The 13,893-nt window shown below is 46.0% G+C and overlaps 1 protein-coding gene across 8 annotated transcripts in view; it reads left to right on the top strand.

Annotated features, from left to right (window-relative positions):
* The window catches only part of WASHC2C (WASH complex subunit 2C), a 60,554-nt gene extending 53,505 nt beyond the window's left edge, over positions 1–7,049 (top strand). For all 8 annotated transcript variants that reach the window (XM_034775656.1, XM_034775651.1, XM_034775650.1 and 5 more), the window contains 3 exons: positions 1,601–2,206; positions 2,833–3,007; positions 6,545–7,049. In XM_034775656.1, the coding sequence (XP_034631547.1) occupies positions 1,601–2,206; positions 2,833–3,007; positions 6,545–6,684 (921 nt within the window). In that variant the 3' untranslated portion in view covers positions 6,685–7,049. The remainder of the gene's footprint in view (positions 1–1,600; positions 2,207–2,832; positions 3,008–6,544) is intronic.
* The last annotated feature ends 6,844 nt before the right edge of the window (positions 7,050–13,893 follow it).

Genomic DNA, 13,893 nt, shown 5'->3' with positions numbered 1-13,893 from the left:
TCATGCTCTCTGTATGTGTGTATATATATCTCCTCAATATTTATTCCACTCTATATGCATCCGAAGAAGTGGGCTGTAGTCCATGAAAGCTTATGCTCTAATAAATTTGTTAGTCTCTAAGGTGCCACAAGTACTCCTGTTCTTCTTTTTGCGGATACAGACTAACACGGCTGCTACTCTGAAACCTGTAGAGAAAGTAAATAAGGAAGTGTTATTTACTCCTTCTCATAACACAAGAACTAGGGGTCACTAAATGAAATTAATAGACAGCAGGTTTAAAACAAAAGGAAGTATTTCTTCACACAACGCACAGTCAACCTATGGAACTCCTTGCCAGAGGATGTTGTGAAGGCCAAGACTATAGCAGAGTTCAAAAAGAACTAGATAAATTCATGGAGGATAGGTCCATCGATGGTTATTAGCCAGGATGGGCAGGGTTGGTGTCCCTCGCCTCTGTTTACCAGAAGCTGGGAATGGGCGACGGGATGGATCACTTGATGATTACCTGATCTGTTCATTCCCTCTGGGCACCTGGCATTGGCCACTGTCGGAAGACAGGACACTGGTCTAGATGGGCATTTTGTCTGACCCAGTAAGGCCATTATGTGTGGTTTTTTTTTTTTTGTTTTGTTTTTTTTTAAAGAACAGCATTCTGTCAAAATCCCACTGCGAGACTGCTGCAGGATTGTGACCCAAGCCAATAAAGAACCTTCATACCAACACTTCACTTGTGTTAATTTTGCTTGTGTAATGTGACTAATGCTAATTAAGCAATAACTGTCAAGGAAAGCTCTCTGCACTGAACTAAATAACCTGGCGCAAAGGGTTGATAGTTTGAACAGCAGCCAGTGGACTCAAGTTGGTCATTGACCTCAATGCAAGGTGTTTTCTGGCAATTGTTAATACTGTTATGGCACAAAGTTGAGGGTCAGGAGCCCTGAGTTTTATTCTGTATTCTGCCATTGACTCGCTCTGTTACCTGAGCACCCTGCTTTGTCTGCCTGCCTCGGGTTTCTTGTGCTGCCAATCTACCTCACAGTGGGGGCTGAGGCAATATGGAAGTTTGCAGAGTGTGGTGGCTCGAATATTAAATTTTCCTTAGTGTTAATTAAATGTTCATATTACAAAAGCCTTCTCAGAGCTGGGATTAGATTTTGGGAGGTCATTGGGTCCCCATCTGAACAGGGGAAGGCAACCTATGGCATGTGTGGTGAAGGCGGCACGCAAGCTGATTTTTCAGTGGCACTCACACTGCCGGGTCCTGGCCACCGGTCCGGGGAACTCTGCATTTTAATTTAATTTTAAATGAAGCTTCTTAAACATTTTAAAAACCTTATTTACTTTATATACAACAATAGTTCAGTTATATATTATAGACTTATAGAAAGAGCCCTTCTAAAAACGTTAAAATGTATGACTGGCACGCAAAACCTTAAATTAGAGTGAATAAACGAAGACTCGGCACACCATTTCTGAAAGGTTGCCGACCCCTGTGCTAGAATAAAACGTGGAAAGATAGAACATGAGGAGAGCAGGGTCCCTGTCAAGTGCATGCCTCCCTTCAAGCCCTTAACTCAACCTGATCTCCCTCTTCTCACAGAGCAGGATCAAGGTGATGAACAAACGAAGGCCTCCCTCCAGGACAGCCCGGCGGCTAGCTGCTCAAGAGTCCAGCGAGAACGAGGAGCTGAACAGCACAGAGGAGCCACAGCTGCCGCTCCCCAAACAGAGCTCTGCATTAGTGGATGCAAAGGAGCTCTGCACTGCTGAGCCAAATGCTAAGGGCAGCACAGAAAACATTTTGGTGGCTAAGCTGCCATCATCAACAGATGGCGGTAGCCTGTCACCTGGAATGGCCGGAAGCCCTTCTGGGAAAGGCACAGGCCAAGAGGATGACTTGTTTGGGTCCGACTATCTCTTTGTGAAAAATTCAGTGTCAAAGCCAGCAGCCAAAGCTAAAACCCCAGAGATCTTGGCCAGCAACCCCCTTAAAAGTGGTGAGAAGAAGTCTGCTCTGTCAGTGCAGGATGATCAGGGCAGCAATGATCTCTTCCAGCCCATAATGCAGAAAGCATCCAAGAAAAGCAGCCCCATCTCTTTCCTGGAGGATGAAGATCTCTTCACTAGTCAGAAAACTGTGAGGAAGAAGGAGTTGAAACCCACCACCCAGCAAGACCTTGACCCAAAAGCCCAAGATATCTTTGAGGTAATGGCTGATTTATTGTGGGTTGTGGGTTTTTTTTTTTTTTTTTCCCCTCCCCTAAATAGAAAGGGAGGAAATGTATCACTAGGGCCTTGGGCAAAATCATTCTGCCTTCAGCACAGAAGGAATGGGGCCTGTGTGGGCCAAGTAAGGCTAAGCATGAGGCCTGGTCCTCTGCTGAGCTGTAGAAAATGCTGACTTACTTACCAGAGCAGAGGGTAAAAGGGGATGGCGTGTGGGCGGACAGCGGGTGTATTTGAGGACCTGGCTCTCTCCCTGCTAAGGGAATGCTTAGCTCCCTCTCTGACCTGACTGCTGCTACGCATCAGGAGTAACTGAGCTACACAACAACGCTGATGGTAATGCAGGAATTAGGCCCCCATCCTGCCTGGGCCTGTCTGTTCCCCTCAACCTTGCTCTCACATGTCCTGCACCTGGCCTGTGCAGTATCAGCAATGACTAGATCTCTGCCCATGCCAAATTGGAGACCTGATCCTAACCTGATAGAATTGCAATGCCCAGGGTAGTTACAGGACTTCTAACTCTATCTACTGCTGCATGTAGTTGAACCCGAACGCTCAGTTATCATGTCCTGTACTGATGCTGTTCAATTTATTCTTTGCTCCAAGGATGATATATTCGCAACAGAAGCCATTAAGCCTCTGAACAGAACAAAAGAGAGAGTGACGGATTCTAACCTGTTTGATGAGAACACTGACATTTTTGCGGATCTCACCATAAAACCAAAAGAAAAGAAGACCAAGAAAAAAGTGGAATCCAAATCCATATTTGATGATGATATGGGTAAGGGCCTTCTTGGTATTGATTGTCTTTATCTTGATTCGACCGTATGTTAAATACCCCAGTGACAAAGGATGGATTTTAGAAAAACTCTCTCTCTCTCTCTGTTGGATTTACACAGTAGAGATATCTGTCTTCATAAGTGTCTGCTTGGCAGTCTTAAATATTTTACACTAGAGGCCAGTTTGTGTTGGCCTTACTGTCACAGAGGAGTACCTCACTTGACAAATAGTTCCCATTGATTTTAATGGGTAATAGTTCTGCTGTGTACGGTACTATTCAGTGAGCGATGATAGCATAAACTGGCTGCAAGTACTTGGACTGAGACTTTCAAACCAATCACCCCTGATGTCCATCTCTTCCCATTGATGTCAATGGTAAAACTCCCATTGCCTCCAATGAGAGTGGAGATAGCTCAGTGATGAGTGCTTCTGAAAATCCAGCCTTAATTTTTAGCTATTGAGCATGGTTTCCCAAGATCTTTTCATGAAATGTATCAATAGAAATTTGGACAGAATGAATCTGAAAGCACATGATAAAGAAAACTACTTTCATTCCAAACTATGGGACAATTTGACAATTTCAAAACTGTTTCCAAACAGAAAATTTTGTCAGAACTGAGCGTTTTCCAGCGAACAGTCTCAGTTCAGATGAATTCGCAATTTCTGACCAAAAACCGTTTTGTCTAAAAATTTGCACCCAACTCTAGTTATCCTACAGTCTCCAGCACTAGCCCTCACTGTTTGCAGTGGCATTTCTGGCACTGAGGCACCTGGAGCACAAGTCAGAAATGTCCATGTAAATGAATGTACCTTCACCCTAATCTCAGTTGGTTTAAGGGCACACCACCTCCAGATGAAGGATTCATGCAGGGGCAGCTGTTCAGTGCTCCAAACTAGGTAGTGCTGTCTTCAATGCACCAGCAGGACTCCAGGGAAGACATTTGTTTCTTTGATCAGCCTGGCAGCCCCAGAACAGGACTGGCATAGCATCTTCCCTAGCTGTTTAGCTAAGGGCTGGTAGCAATGCCCACCTTAGAATTTTACCAGAGGCTGTCACTGCCTGTTGAGCCTTTCCTGCTGGGAATGCTGTCTTTTGAACTGCACCCAATCACTCCTAGTTTATCATATTTGCAAACTAATTATGATCCCCTGCCCCACCACCACTTTCTTTCATTGCTTAGCCTAGATGTAGATATTTAGTTCCTTTAATCTCTCCTCATAAACCCTGTGATGTTTTAGGGATTACCCAGACCAGTAAGGGCTTCTGTCACCACCAGCCTTATAACTTTGGCTGTTTTCATGCTAGGCTGCTATGGCTCAGAGCCCTGCCACCAGTCGCCAGCCTACAGGCATAATCTTCTCACCCTGCCTTCCAACAGCCTATGCTCCTTGGCAGGGTGACCACAATAGCCTGTCTGGTCCCAAGGCTCCCTATATCTGCCCCCCAAGTTCTTAACTACCAGCCACTCAGACTTTTCCTTTCTTGTTTGTCACCCCCGCCCCCCCCATAGGAGTGAAACTAGCCCCCAGTTATCAGTCCACTTGAGGCCGCACAGTTTGCACAACAGAGAACTGCCTGGGGTTCAGAATAAACAGAAAAGCTCATTTAATAGAAAAAATACAGATTCAAAGGTGGACTAGTCAGATAAGGCAATGCAGACAAATTACATGGACAATGAACATTAATGATGCCACCTCACGCTTTACCTTCTGCATTACATGGAAAGCCTTCACGTCAAACCCCTTCCCTTCTGACAGGGTTTGCAGGGGGCTTTTTCTTTCCGCCTGGCAATTCATGGTTACATAGCGCATGGGAAACACCCCCCTTCCTTAGTTTTCCAAGACTGAGGTTGTCTTTTCCATTCCAATGGCTTTCTATTACTTTCATGGTCTGCTTTTCTCTCCCTGGGTTGTACAATGCTGGGAGTTAGTTTTGTGTAAGCCACTAGCCTGGGAGGCGCTCCTCCCTGCCTGCCTGCTTCCCAACAGCTGTGAGGTGAGCGGGGAGTTAAACCTTTGTTACAATTACCATGTTCTACACACATACACCCGCTTACATTCAGAACCATAACCTGTATACACCCTTCCCAATGACCACCAAGTTCAGCATTTTACTTGACCTATATTTACATACAATAGAATTGTATACAACCAGTTGGTTCAGTTGCTTATTCTTTGGGGTGCAGACTCCTGTCTTCCTCTGAGAGTGTCTGGAACCTGACTGTGTCAGAGCCATCCTTCTGATCCTTATAGTGCCTCTCTTCCAACACTAATTGATTGGTATTCCGGCTGCTGAAAAACTTCTGGGCATTGTCTCCGCCTGTGCTTAGGATGCTGCCTCCTGGGGAACTGAGTATTCCTCGGCAAGGAGCATCCCACCCCTTCAGTACAGCCCCACAATCAGCAACCACTGTGGTGAACCCTACTGAGCTTTGAAGTTAACTATTGCTGCCGCTGCCCAGATGGGACGCCCCACCCTCCAGGGAGGAGAGAGGGCTGGCTCTGGCCTATTGTTTAAGGTCACTGCAACAGAAGAAACTAATAAATTCGATACTAAAGTATTAATGGCCCCATGAGTTTCACTGCCTCGCATGTGAATGAGCACAACAGCATCTGTGAAAGAAACTGGGCTTGTTAAACCTCCATCTCCTCTAACTCTGAGACTGTTTCTCAACGCTTTCCAATTGTGCCTGTTATCTGTATATGCCACTAAATGCATTTCTAAATCCATCCTTGTTCTGATCCCAGGTGAGCCATGTTCTCCGCTTTACACTACTGCTTTAAGGTACCTGATTTGCAGAGCCAGAGGTGCCAGCGACAGTAGTAAAAATTCCCCCTACATGTACGACTTTCCCAGCTCACTTGGGTAACAATGCTGGCAACTTTTGCGGTTTGTTTTAGCAAAAAATCTCATAATTTTATGAACCTGGGTATTCCCAGACTGCCAGCCACAGGAATGCCTTAATGGGCCAGAGGAATGTGAATGTTTGTACAGCACTTAGGAGATGAAACGTGTTAATTAGTAGAACTCATGTGTGTGCATGCATGAATAATACATTCTCCAAAGGGCAAATCTGTAGACATCATCTGTAGTATGACTTAATGGTTCTAAAGCACAGGACCGGATGAGTCTCTAAGTCCGCTCCCAGTTCTGCCACTGGCTTCCTATATGGTGCTGGGTGAGCTGCAGAGAAGTTAAGTGACTTATTCATCTGTGAAATGGATATAATGCCTCACTCAGCATTGTGAGGCTTCACTTAGTGCTTGTTCAGTGCTTTGAGATCTCTGGCTGGCATAAATGCCAAGTGTCAGGATTTCTTTTGATCCCTCTCATTGACTATACCTGGTAAAAACCCACAGCTAAAAGCTCCCCCATATGTCCTCACAAATACATTTTCTTGTCACAAGCAGCAGGAAAGTGTTTATCAGCAAAGTGTCCTTGGCAGTAACTGCTACATGCTGGGGATATTTCTGTGTAATGTCTTACGTTTGGCAGCATCTTTTCTCCTTTTTAATCACTGTTTTTCTCTTTCTCTAGATGATATCTTCTCCTCTAGCAGTCAAACCAAGGCGTCTACCCCCAAAGGCCGATCCTCTCAGACAGCCTCTGAATCAAAATCTGAAAGCAAGGCATCAAGTACGTTTGATGACCCACTGAATGCCTTTGGAGGCCAATAGACCATGGTGGGCGTTGCAGAGAGAGGGCCCTCTCTGCCAGGTTATCCTGACCAGTACTAGTACTCTTATGTCAGCTCTCTTTGAGTAGAGAATCTGATGACCATGGACAGTCAAATGACTGACTCCCCACTTTACATGGTTAGTATCTCTTCCCTGCACTGGATCTAATCATGCCTAACACTGTAAAAAGATTCTCCAATCGTAACTTTCTGCAGTCCTGTTTCAGTGCTGCCCAGATGGCATAGCTTGTGCAATACCTGCGATAATGTAATCTATTATACAAAGTATAAGTTCTTTTATTGAACAGATCTATAGAAAAAAATCACTAATATTGTGAAATAGTAAATGGTGTCTGATAAACCAGGTCCAGCTGTGCTTGTCTTGCTTTCTGCTCTGCTGTTTGCTAGCAGTCTCTGCCTCCAGATCCCAAAATGGGGAAAACCAACACCACATCTCTCATTGGGTCAGCAGTCTGTCTGCAGGGTGCATTCTGTAAGTTCATATCAGTTCCTCCCATCAGGGAGCAGCTTTACCTCGTCTCTTACAGATTGGAGCATGTTGTCAGCGCTTAATAGATAAATCCTCCCGGAGGAGAGGGTGCCAAGTGAGAACTAGAGGAATGGAGGACAGATTTTTGCCCATGACTGTATGCAAGCTGCTGAAAAATATTGGATTGAGGCAAAGTTTCCATTGGTATTGGTGGGAGGAGGAACAAGGTCCTTTAGTGCTCTGGCACTGTGCGGAGTATCCTTACCTTGCAGGACTGTTCGTCCCCCGCCCCCTGTTAAAGCCCATTTACAGTTAGCAAAGAATGAAAGTAATTGGAGAGCCCAGAAATTATTCAGGAACCTGAGAGATGTTGAGCACTTGCTGTTCCCACTGAAGTCAGGATTCTGAGCACCTCTCAGGGGTCAGGCCCTAAATGTGTTACCTGGTAACAACTGTGTTTTATTGTACGTCACTGGGCACACCTAATCAATGGTATAAACTGTGTCCCACCTGCCGGGCATAATGTTTGGAATCACTGCGAATCTCTAGAACCTCTGGTTGGGGGGACCTGGTGTCTGTTTTTTGACCGGAAGACCAGGTTGAAAAGGGACACTGACCGCTCCAGTCAGCACCGCTGACTGGGCCATTAAAGGTCCGGTCAGTGGTGCTGCGGTGCTAAGGCAGGTTCGTCCCTATCTGTTCTGGCACCGCGCTGCACACCGGAAGGTCCAGCTCCTAGGCGGGGGGGCCATGGGGCTCCACGCACTGCCCCCGCTCCAAACACAAGCTCCGCACTCCCATTGGCCAGTTCCCAGCCAATGGGAGCTGGGACGTGGTGCCTGCAGCGGGCGAGAGCAGTGCAGGGAGCATCCTGCCTCCCATGCCTACTACCATCAGACCTGCTGGCCGCTTCCGGGGCGCGTGCAATGTGGTGTCAGGACAGGCAGGCAGCCTGCCTTAGCCCCCCTCCTGCAGCACTGACCAGGAGCCGTTGGAGGTAAGCCCACTCCCCTGCCCCAGCTCTGAGACCCACCTGGAGCTCCCTCCTGCACCCCAAAGCCCTCATTCCTGGCCCCAGCCTAGAGCCTGCACCCCCATCCCAGAGCCCTCACCCCCTGCACCTCAACCCCCAGCCCTGAGCCCCCCCAAACCCGGAGCCCCCTCTTGCACCCCCAACCCCAGAGCCTGCATCCCCAGCCAGAACCCTCACCCCCTCCCGCACCCCAAGCCCCTGCCCCAGCCCAGCGAAAGTGAGTGAGGGTGGGGGAGAGCAAGCCACTAAGGGAGGTAGAATGTAGTGAGCGGGGGTGGGGCCTTGGGGAAGAGGTGGCGCTAGGATGTTCGGTTTTGTGCCATTAGAAAGTTGGCAACCCTAATCTCTGGGTTTGAGAGCAGGGGCTCAAATTTTGGCAGGGGAGCCGCCCTGGTGTCAGTTAGGGTGACCAGATGTCCCGATTTTATAGGGACAGTCCCGATATTTGGGGCTTTTCCTTACATGGGTGCCTATTACCCCCCACCCTCTGTCCCGATTTTTCACACTTGATATCTGGTCACCCTAGTGTCGGTTGTCCTTTTTACTGTCCCTGTGGCAAGTCTCCCCAAATTTGGCGCAGTTATAAGCCTCTAAACAGTATCTGCTGAGCATGTGCTAACTAGATTCCATCTGCATTCAGTATGCTCTGTCCCCTTCTCATCTTCTATATGTGACTGGACGGGCTGTGCCATCGCCACAGTAACTGAGCATGCTCCATCTTCAGGCTGCAGAGAATGAGTAGGACTTTCCCTGCAATTGTTCCTCCTGGCTGGTGGGGTTGCCAGGCTGCTGGGCACCAAAACTGAGATCAGGATGAGCGTCTCCTTGCGCTCTCTGCTGGCACCTCAGCAATGTGGAGAAGAGGGAGGTGTTAATTCCATTCTCTATCTCCTAACTTTCAAGTGCTTGACTTTGCTTAGTATTCTTTTAATGTAGTGCTTTTTGATGCAATAGCTATGCAACAGTTGAAAACCTTCCAGTAGAGGTAATGCCATTGGAAAGCAGAACCTGGTGCAATCAGGGGGTGGAGATGGGGGTGGCTTATTTCAAAAGTAGGGAGGAAAGAGGAAAACAAGTGATGTCTCTGCTTTCTGAGCATTCCTCCCCTAAATGTCTCTGGATCTGCTGTGCTTTAAGAAGTGCTCAGGCGTGTAACCATCTAATCCTGAGTGACTCAATGCCTATCTGCTAGGCAGCCCCATGGCAATGTCAGTGAGTCAGTAACTTGGTCTCCATCACACTCCTGCAGGCTGTACACCACTGGGGTGTAAAAATCCACTTTTGCCACCAAGATGCTGCTGAATCTGAGATGACCTCATCCTGGATGTTAAAAGAAAAAGATCCAGTGTGATCAAGGCTTCGATGTGAAGCTGGAAAGGGTAGACCACTAGTTAGCTCCCTTGTTATCCTGTGAGAATTGATACTGAACTTGTGTGAATTTTGCACTCCTCACCAAGCTTGACATTCTAAAGCGCCTTCTGAAATTTTTGTTAATTTGTAAGTGATCTAGTCTAGAACATAGCCTGTTTCAGCATGTGGACTCGAAGAACACTCTAAATCTGAAATAGATGCCACCTCAAAACTTTGGTCACAACTTGCTTGTGCCAGAGTTCAGCTGACTCCTTTGAATAGGGGTATGATAACTTCTCTGACTTATCCTTTCCAGTATCACTAAAGATCAGGGTAGCAGGGGGAGGGAAAGGTGTTTTGGTCCAGCTGTGCCCATGATTCCAGTCCAGCTGGAGTTTTATGCTTAAATAATCAGCAATGAAATAGTTAGCAGTATTCATGGTGAACTTGGATGCTTAATGACAATCTAACATCCATTTAAAATTTCAGAGCTCCTGAATGCAGACACCTGTTCCCTATATACAGGTCCATAGTTATGCAGGGTGCTCTAAATAATAATGCTTGGGTCATTTTGTATCTGAGCTCTTGTGGCAGAATGCAGCTACAGGCTCAGCCTATCTTGGTTCATTGGGAAGTGATGGAATGGCATTCTGCTGCATGCTGTTCATGCTTCATTGTTGTGCAGCGCTTCGTGCCGAGTTGGCACAGCATCACAATGCTGTCATGTTTCTACCAACACACAGGGTAATAGAACCTAGGGAGCACTACAGCTGACTAGAAAGTAGGATTGTGCTAGAGCTGTTGGCATAAAAACAGTCCCCAGAATAAAATAGTAAATCAGTGCTCTATCTTTCCTAGGCTAGTCTGGGAACATTCATAATCTGTAACGCTGAGCAACTGTGAAATAATCCCATTATCTCTGAGGCACCAGGGATGTGCATCCACATGTAACTAAAGTTTTCCATGGTCACTGGCGTGACTTGAAATAGGTGAATTTTTTGCTTTCGAAGGATCGTTCAGATTCTTGCTCTGCCCTGGATTTCTTATTTGACTTATGATCCAAAAGCTGGAACTCAATGAAAAGACTCCCATTGATGTCAGTGAACTGTGGGTGAGGCCCTTACTCTCTCCATCTCAGTTCCCACTCTGTAATACTCCCCTAACTCACGGAGGTGTTGACCACGAATCCGTTAATGGGCACTCCCCCACTACAGAGTGAGTGCCATAGAACTACCTAAGACAGATAGATAGTGAAATGCCGAGTCGTTTTCACTTTCCAGTTCTCCAGCCCCAACATAATACTGGTGTATCTAGGCTTCCAAGCCTGCGGCTGAACAGTTAAAAAGCTGTAATCACCTTAGGTTTGTAAAATAATTCCCTTCCTCTCTGAACCAATGCTTTTGGACCTAACCTAGTTGATAGTGCCCCTAGAACGGAAGCCAATAGATCTATGTATGTCCAATGATGCAGTGCAATATAGTGTATTCCGCTTTGACACGGAACCTAAGCACTAGTGTGTGCTAGAAGAGCAAGGTAGGGGTGTGTATGTATGTGTGTGTGTGTGTGTGTATATGTCTATATAATGTGGAAGGTTTCATTTGTGAGCTGGGTGAGTGTCAAATCTTGCCTACAGCCCATTAGTAAAAACCTGCTTTTGTTCTCTTATTTTGAAACAGTGAAATGTGCTTTCGGAACTGCATCCGTTTCAGAATCAAAATACTTCTTGTTCTGCCTTCGCTGTCAGCGTAGGAAGAAATGCTCTGAGCAGTCACTCAGTAAACACTCCTGCGAGAGTGATTCTTGTGACGGATGCTCAGCTTTCCTGTAGCTTGTAACTTGGACAGTGGCTGTCACTAATTTTGGGATAGCTGCTTTCTATCCTGCCCAGCCCTTGAATTTGCATGACTGGTACTAACATTCAGAATGTGGCTAGAGTTCAGGAGTCAGCAACAGCAGGGGTATGGCTGAGGGGGAAGCTACAGTGCAAACGTTGAAGAGTAGTGCTTGTTACCTTGACAACAGCTCCATTAACATTAACAGGAATAATAGTGACAGTTTGAAATGTGTAGAGAGGAGAACGTGGGCGTCCTCATTGAACAGGTTTTAAAACTGAGCTAGCGCTGTCTCCCTGATCTCTGTGCCATAATACAGTGTGAATGTCTCGGTGGAACGTGTCCTCATAGGGTTCATGGGAATGCCCACATCTGACCTGCTGAAAGAGAGATGTGACAATGGTTGGAGTTCTACCTTTATTCCCTTCCCTTGCATTATAAAGGCTTTAAAGGGGTTTCAGGAAATACAATGCGTTTTTCCTCCTCCTCCTCCTCCTTTCAGCTATTCATATCATAATCTTTTGGTATTGCTGAGAAAGTGTTTATGTATTGCAGTAGCACAAGTGATGGGCCAGGGCCCCATTGTGCTAGGTGTTGTACAAGCACCGAACAAAACATCCCTGCCCCAAAGAGCTTATTCAATTGCAAGTGAAGGATTGGTAGCCCTAGAGATGAAAGGCCTCACTTTCTCCATGGGGTAGGGGCAGTTTCCACTCCACTCCTTTGCCAATCTGCCTTGCCCCTGGACATCCCCCATCTAAGGGTTTGTCTTGACTAGCATGTGGGGTGCTGTTTTAACTTTAGTTACTATGATTGTGGAGTGGCTAGAATAGCATTTACAGACTTTTGTCCCAGCTCTGGTTTGCCTTGGGCTCAGCCTAGGTTAACCCCCACAATGTTAACCTTGCATTTGTAATACCATTAACTGGTAGTCAGTTAGCGCCTGCTAAAACAGGTCCACAAACGATCCTGGGAAGGAGAGTGTCCAGGGTCCATGGCATATTTAAATCCTTAGTTTACAGCCTTCCAAATAGGGTATAAGAGGATATTTCTCATTCTCTGCTGGTGAGAAATAATGTGTAATTCAGGCATGCATATTAACTGGGTGTGAAGCCAGAGAGCTACAGTGATTCTGACTTGTGCATAATTTAAATGCTAAACTAATCACCTTTTAAAAAGTGAAGCAGTTAGCTTATTAATAGGTGCTAACTACACCTGCCTGGTTCTTTTGGTGAACTGTGCTGCCAAGAAACCAATTGTTATTTCTGGGCTCTCCTGGTTGAGGTGAGCTGTTTACTATCTTATTGAAAATGGACGTGGTTTGGCAGTGCTAGGCCTAGGCCACTGTAACAGGGGCCTCAGAGGTATAGCTGACTTTGCATGAATTTATTTTAAGGCTGTTAATTTCCAGTTCCAAAATGTCTGGTTTTGACAGACAGACACATAAGCTAGAGCCACCTTCTCTGAATAGTTTGCTAAGAGTTTGTGACTTGTGGGTGAATATTTTGTAAAATGTAAGTACAATGTGTAGTGTGCTATATTTATATGGTCATGTATGTTACAGATGCTATGTAAAATATCAATAGACAGCACCTGTGTCACACTTTGGGGACCCAATTCTCCTCTTGCTTATGCTAGTTTTTATTCCCCTGGGGGGTGTGAGCACCACGACTCCTGTTAGAGGACCATGTTGCTTGGGGATTTTTCATTCTTCCTACATGGGTATTTGCCTACTTCTGCAAACAAACAATGGGGGTCAAAATAAGGGTATCTTTCTCTGTTCTGATTGAGATGGAGATAAGACAAACCTCTGTTGTGATGTAGACCCCTATCCACAAGAGCCCAGACCGGGGTTCCTTCTCTTAATACATCTCCTATTTGCCTCTCAATCTCCTATATACCAAACATATAATGGAGCCCCCTTACCTATTTCTTCCAATCGCTAATGCTCTTACACCCCATGCTTTCCTCAATAGCACATGAGTGTTTTGTTGCGTAGTTGGACCCTGATTTTTCAGAAGTGACTTGTGGTTGTGGGTATTCATCCTGAGGTACATTTCAAAAGTCTCTAGCCAATACTTTCTAAAACTCAGGCTCCTGTCATGTGTCTCCAGTTGGGTAACCAAGCTCACTGGTCACATGAAAATCTTGGCCTTTAGACACCAAAGATCTGAAAAGTGGGATTATCCTTCTCACCCCCCCCCCCAAATTACCCTCCCCTCTTTGTATTTGGTGTTGTGTATTGCCCCCTACTTTACCCCTCAGCTACCAAACTACATCTGGTTTTACTTGCTTTATGTGCTGGTCTGATGAACCAACATTTTCAAACAGAAGTGTAGTATGAGTTAAGCTCATGTTATCTCTTTCTCTGAAAAGCACTAACTTTTGACCTCTGCTGTTAATAACCATTTTGCAATAAATGGCACATCTTTAGACAGGCTAAAAGCTACCTTTTGTGTACAGTAGGGAGCTGGAACTCCTAGGTGTAACCAACTCTGGTGTGAG

Source organism: Trachemys scripta, chromosome 7 (assembly GCF_013100865.1).
Source record: "Trachemys scripta elegans isolate TJP31775 chromosome 7, CAS_Tse_1.0, whole genome shotgun sequence".
Lineage (NCBI taxonomy): Eukaryota > Metazoa > Chordata > Testudines > Emydidae > Trachemys > Trachemys scripta.
This window is presented reverse-complemented; position numbering and strand designations above follow the sequence as displayed.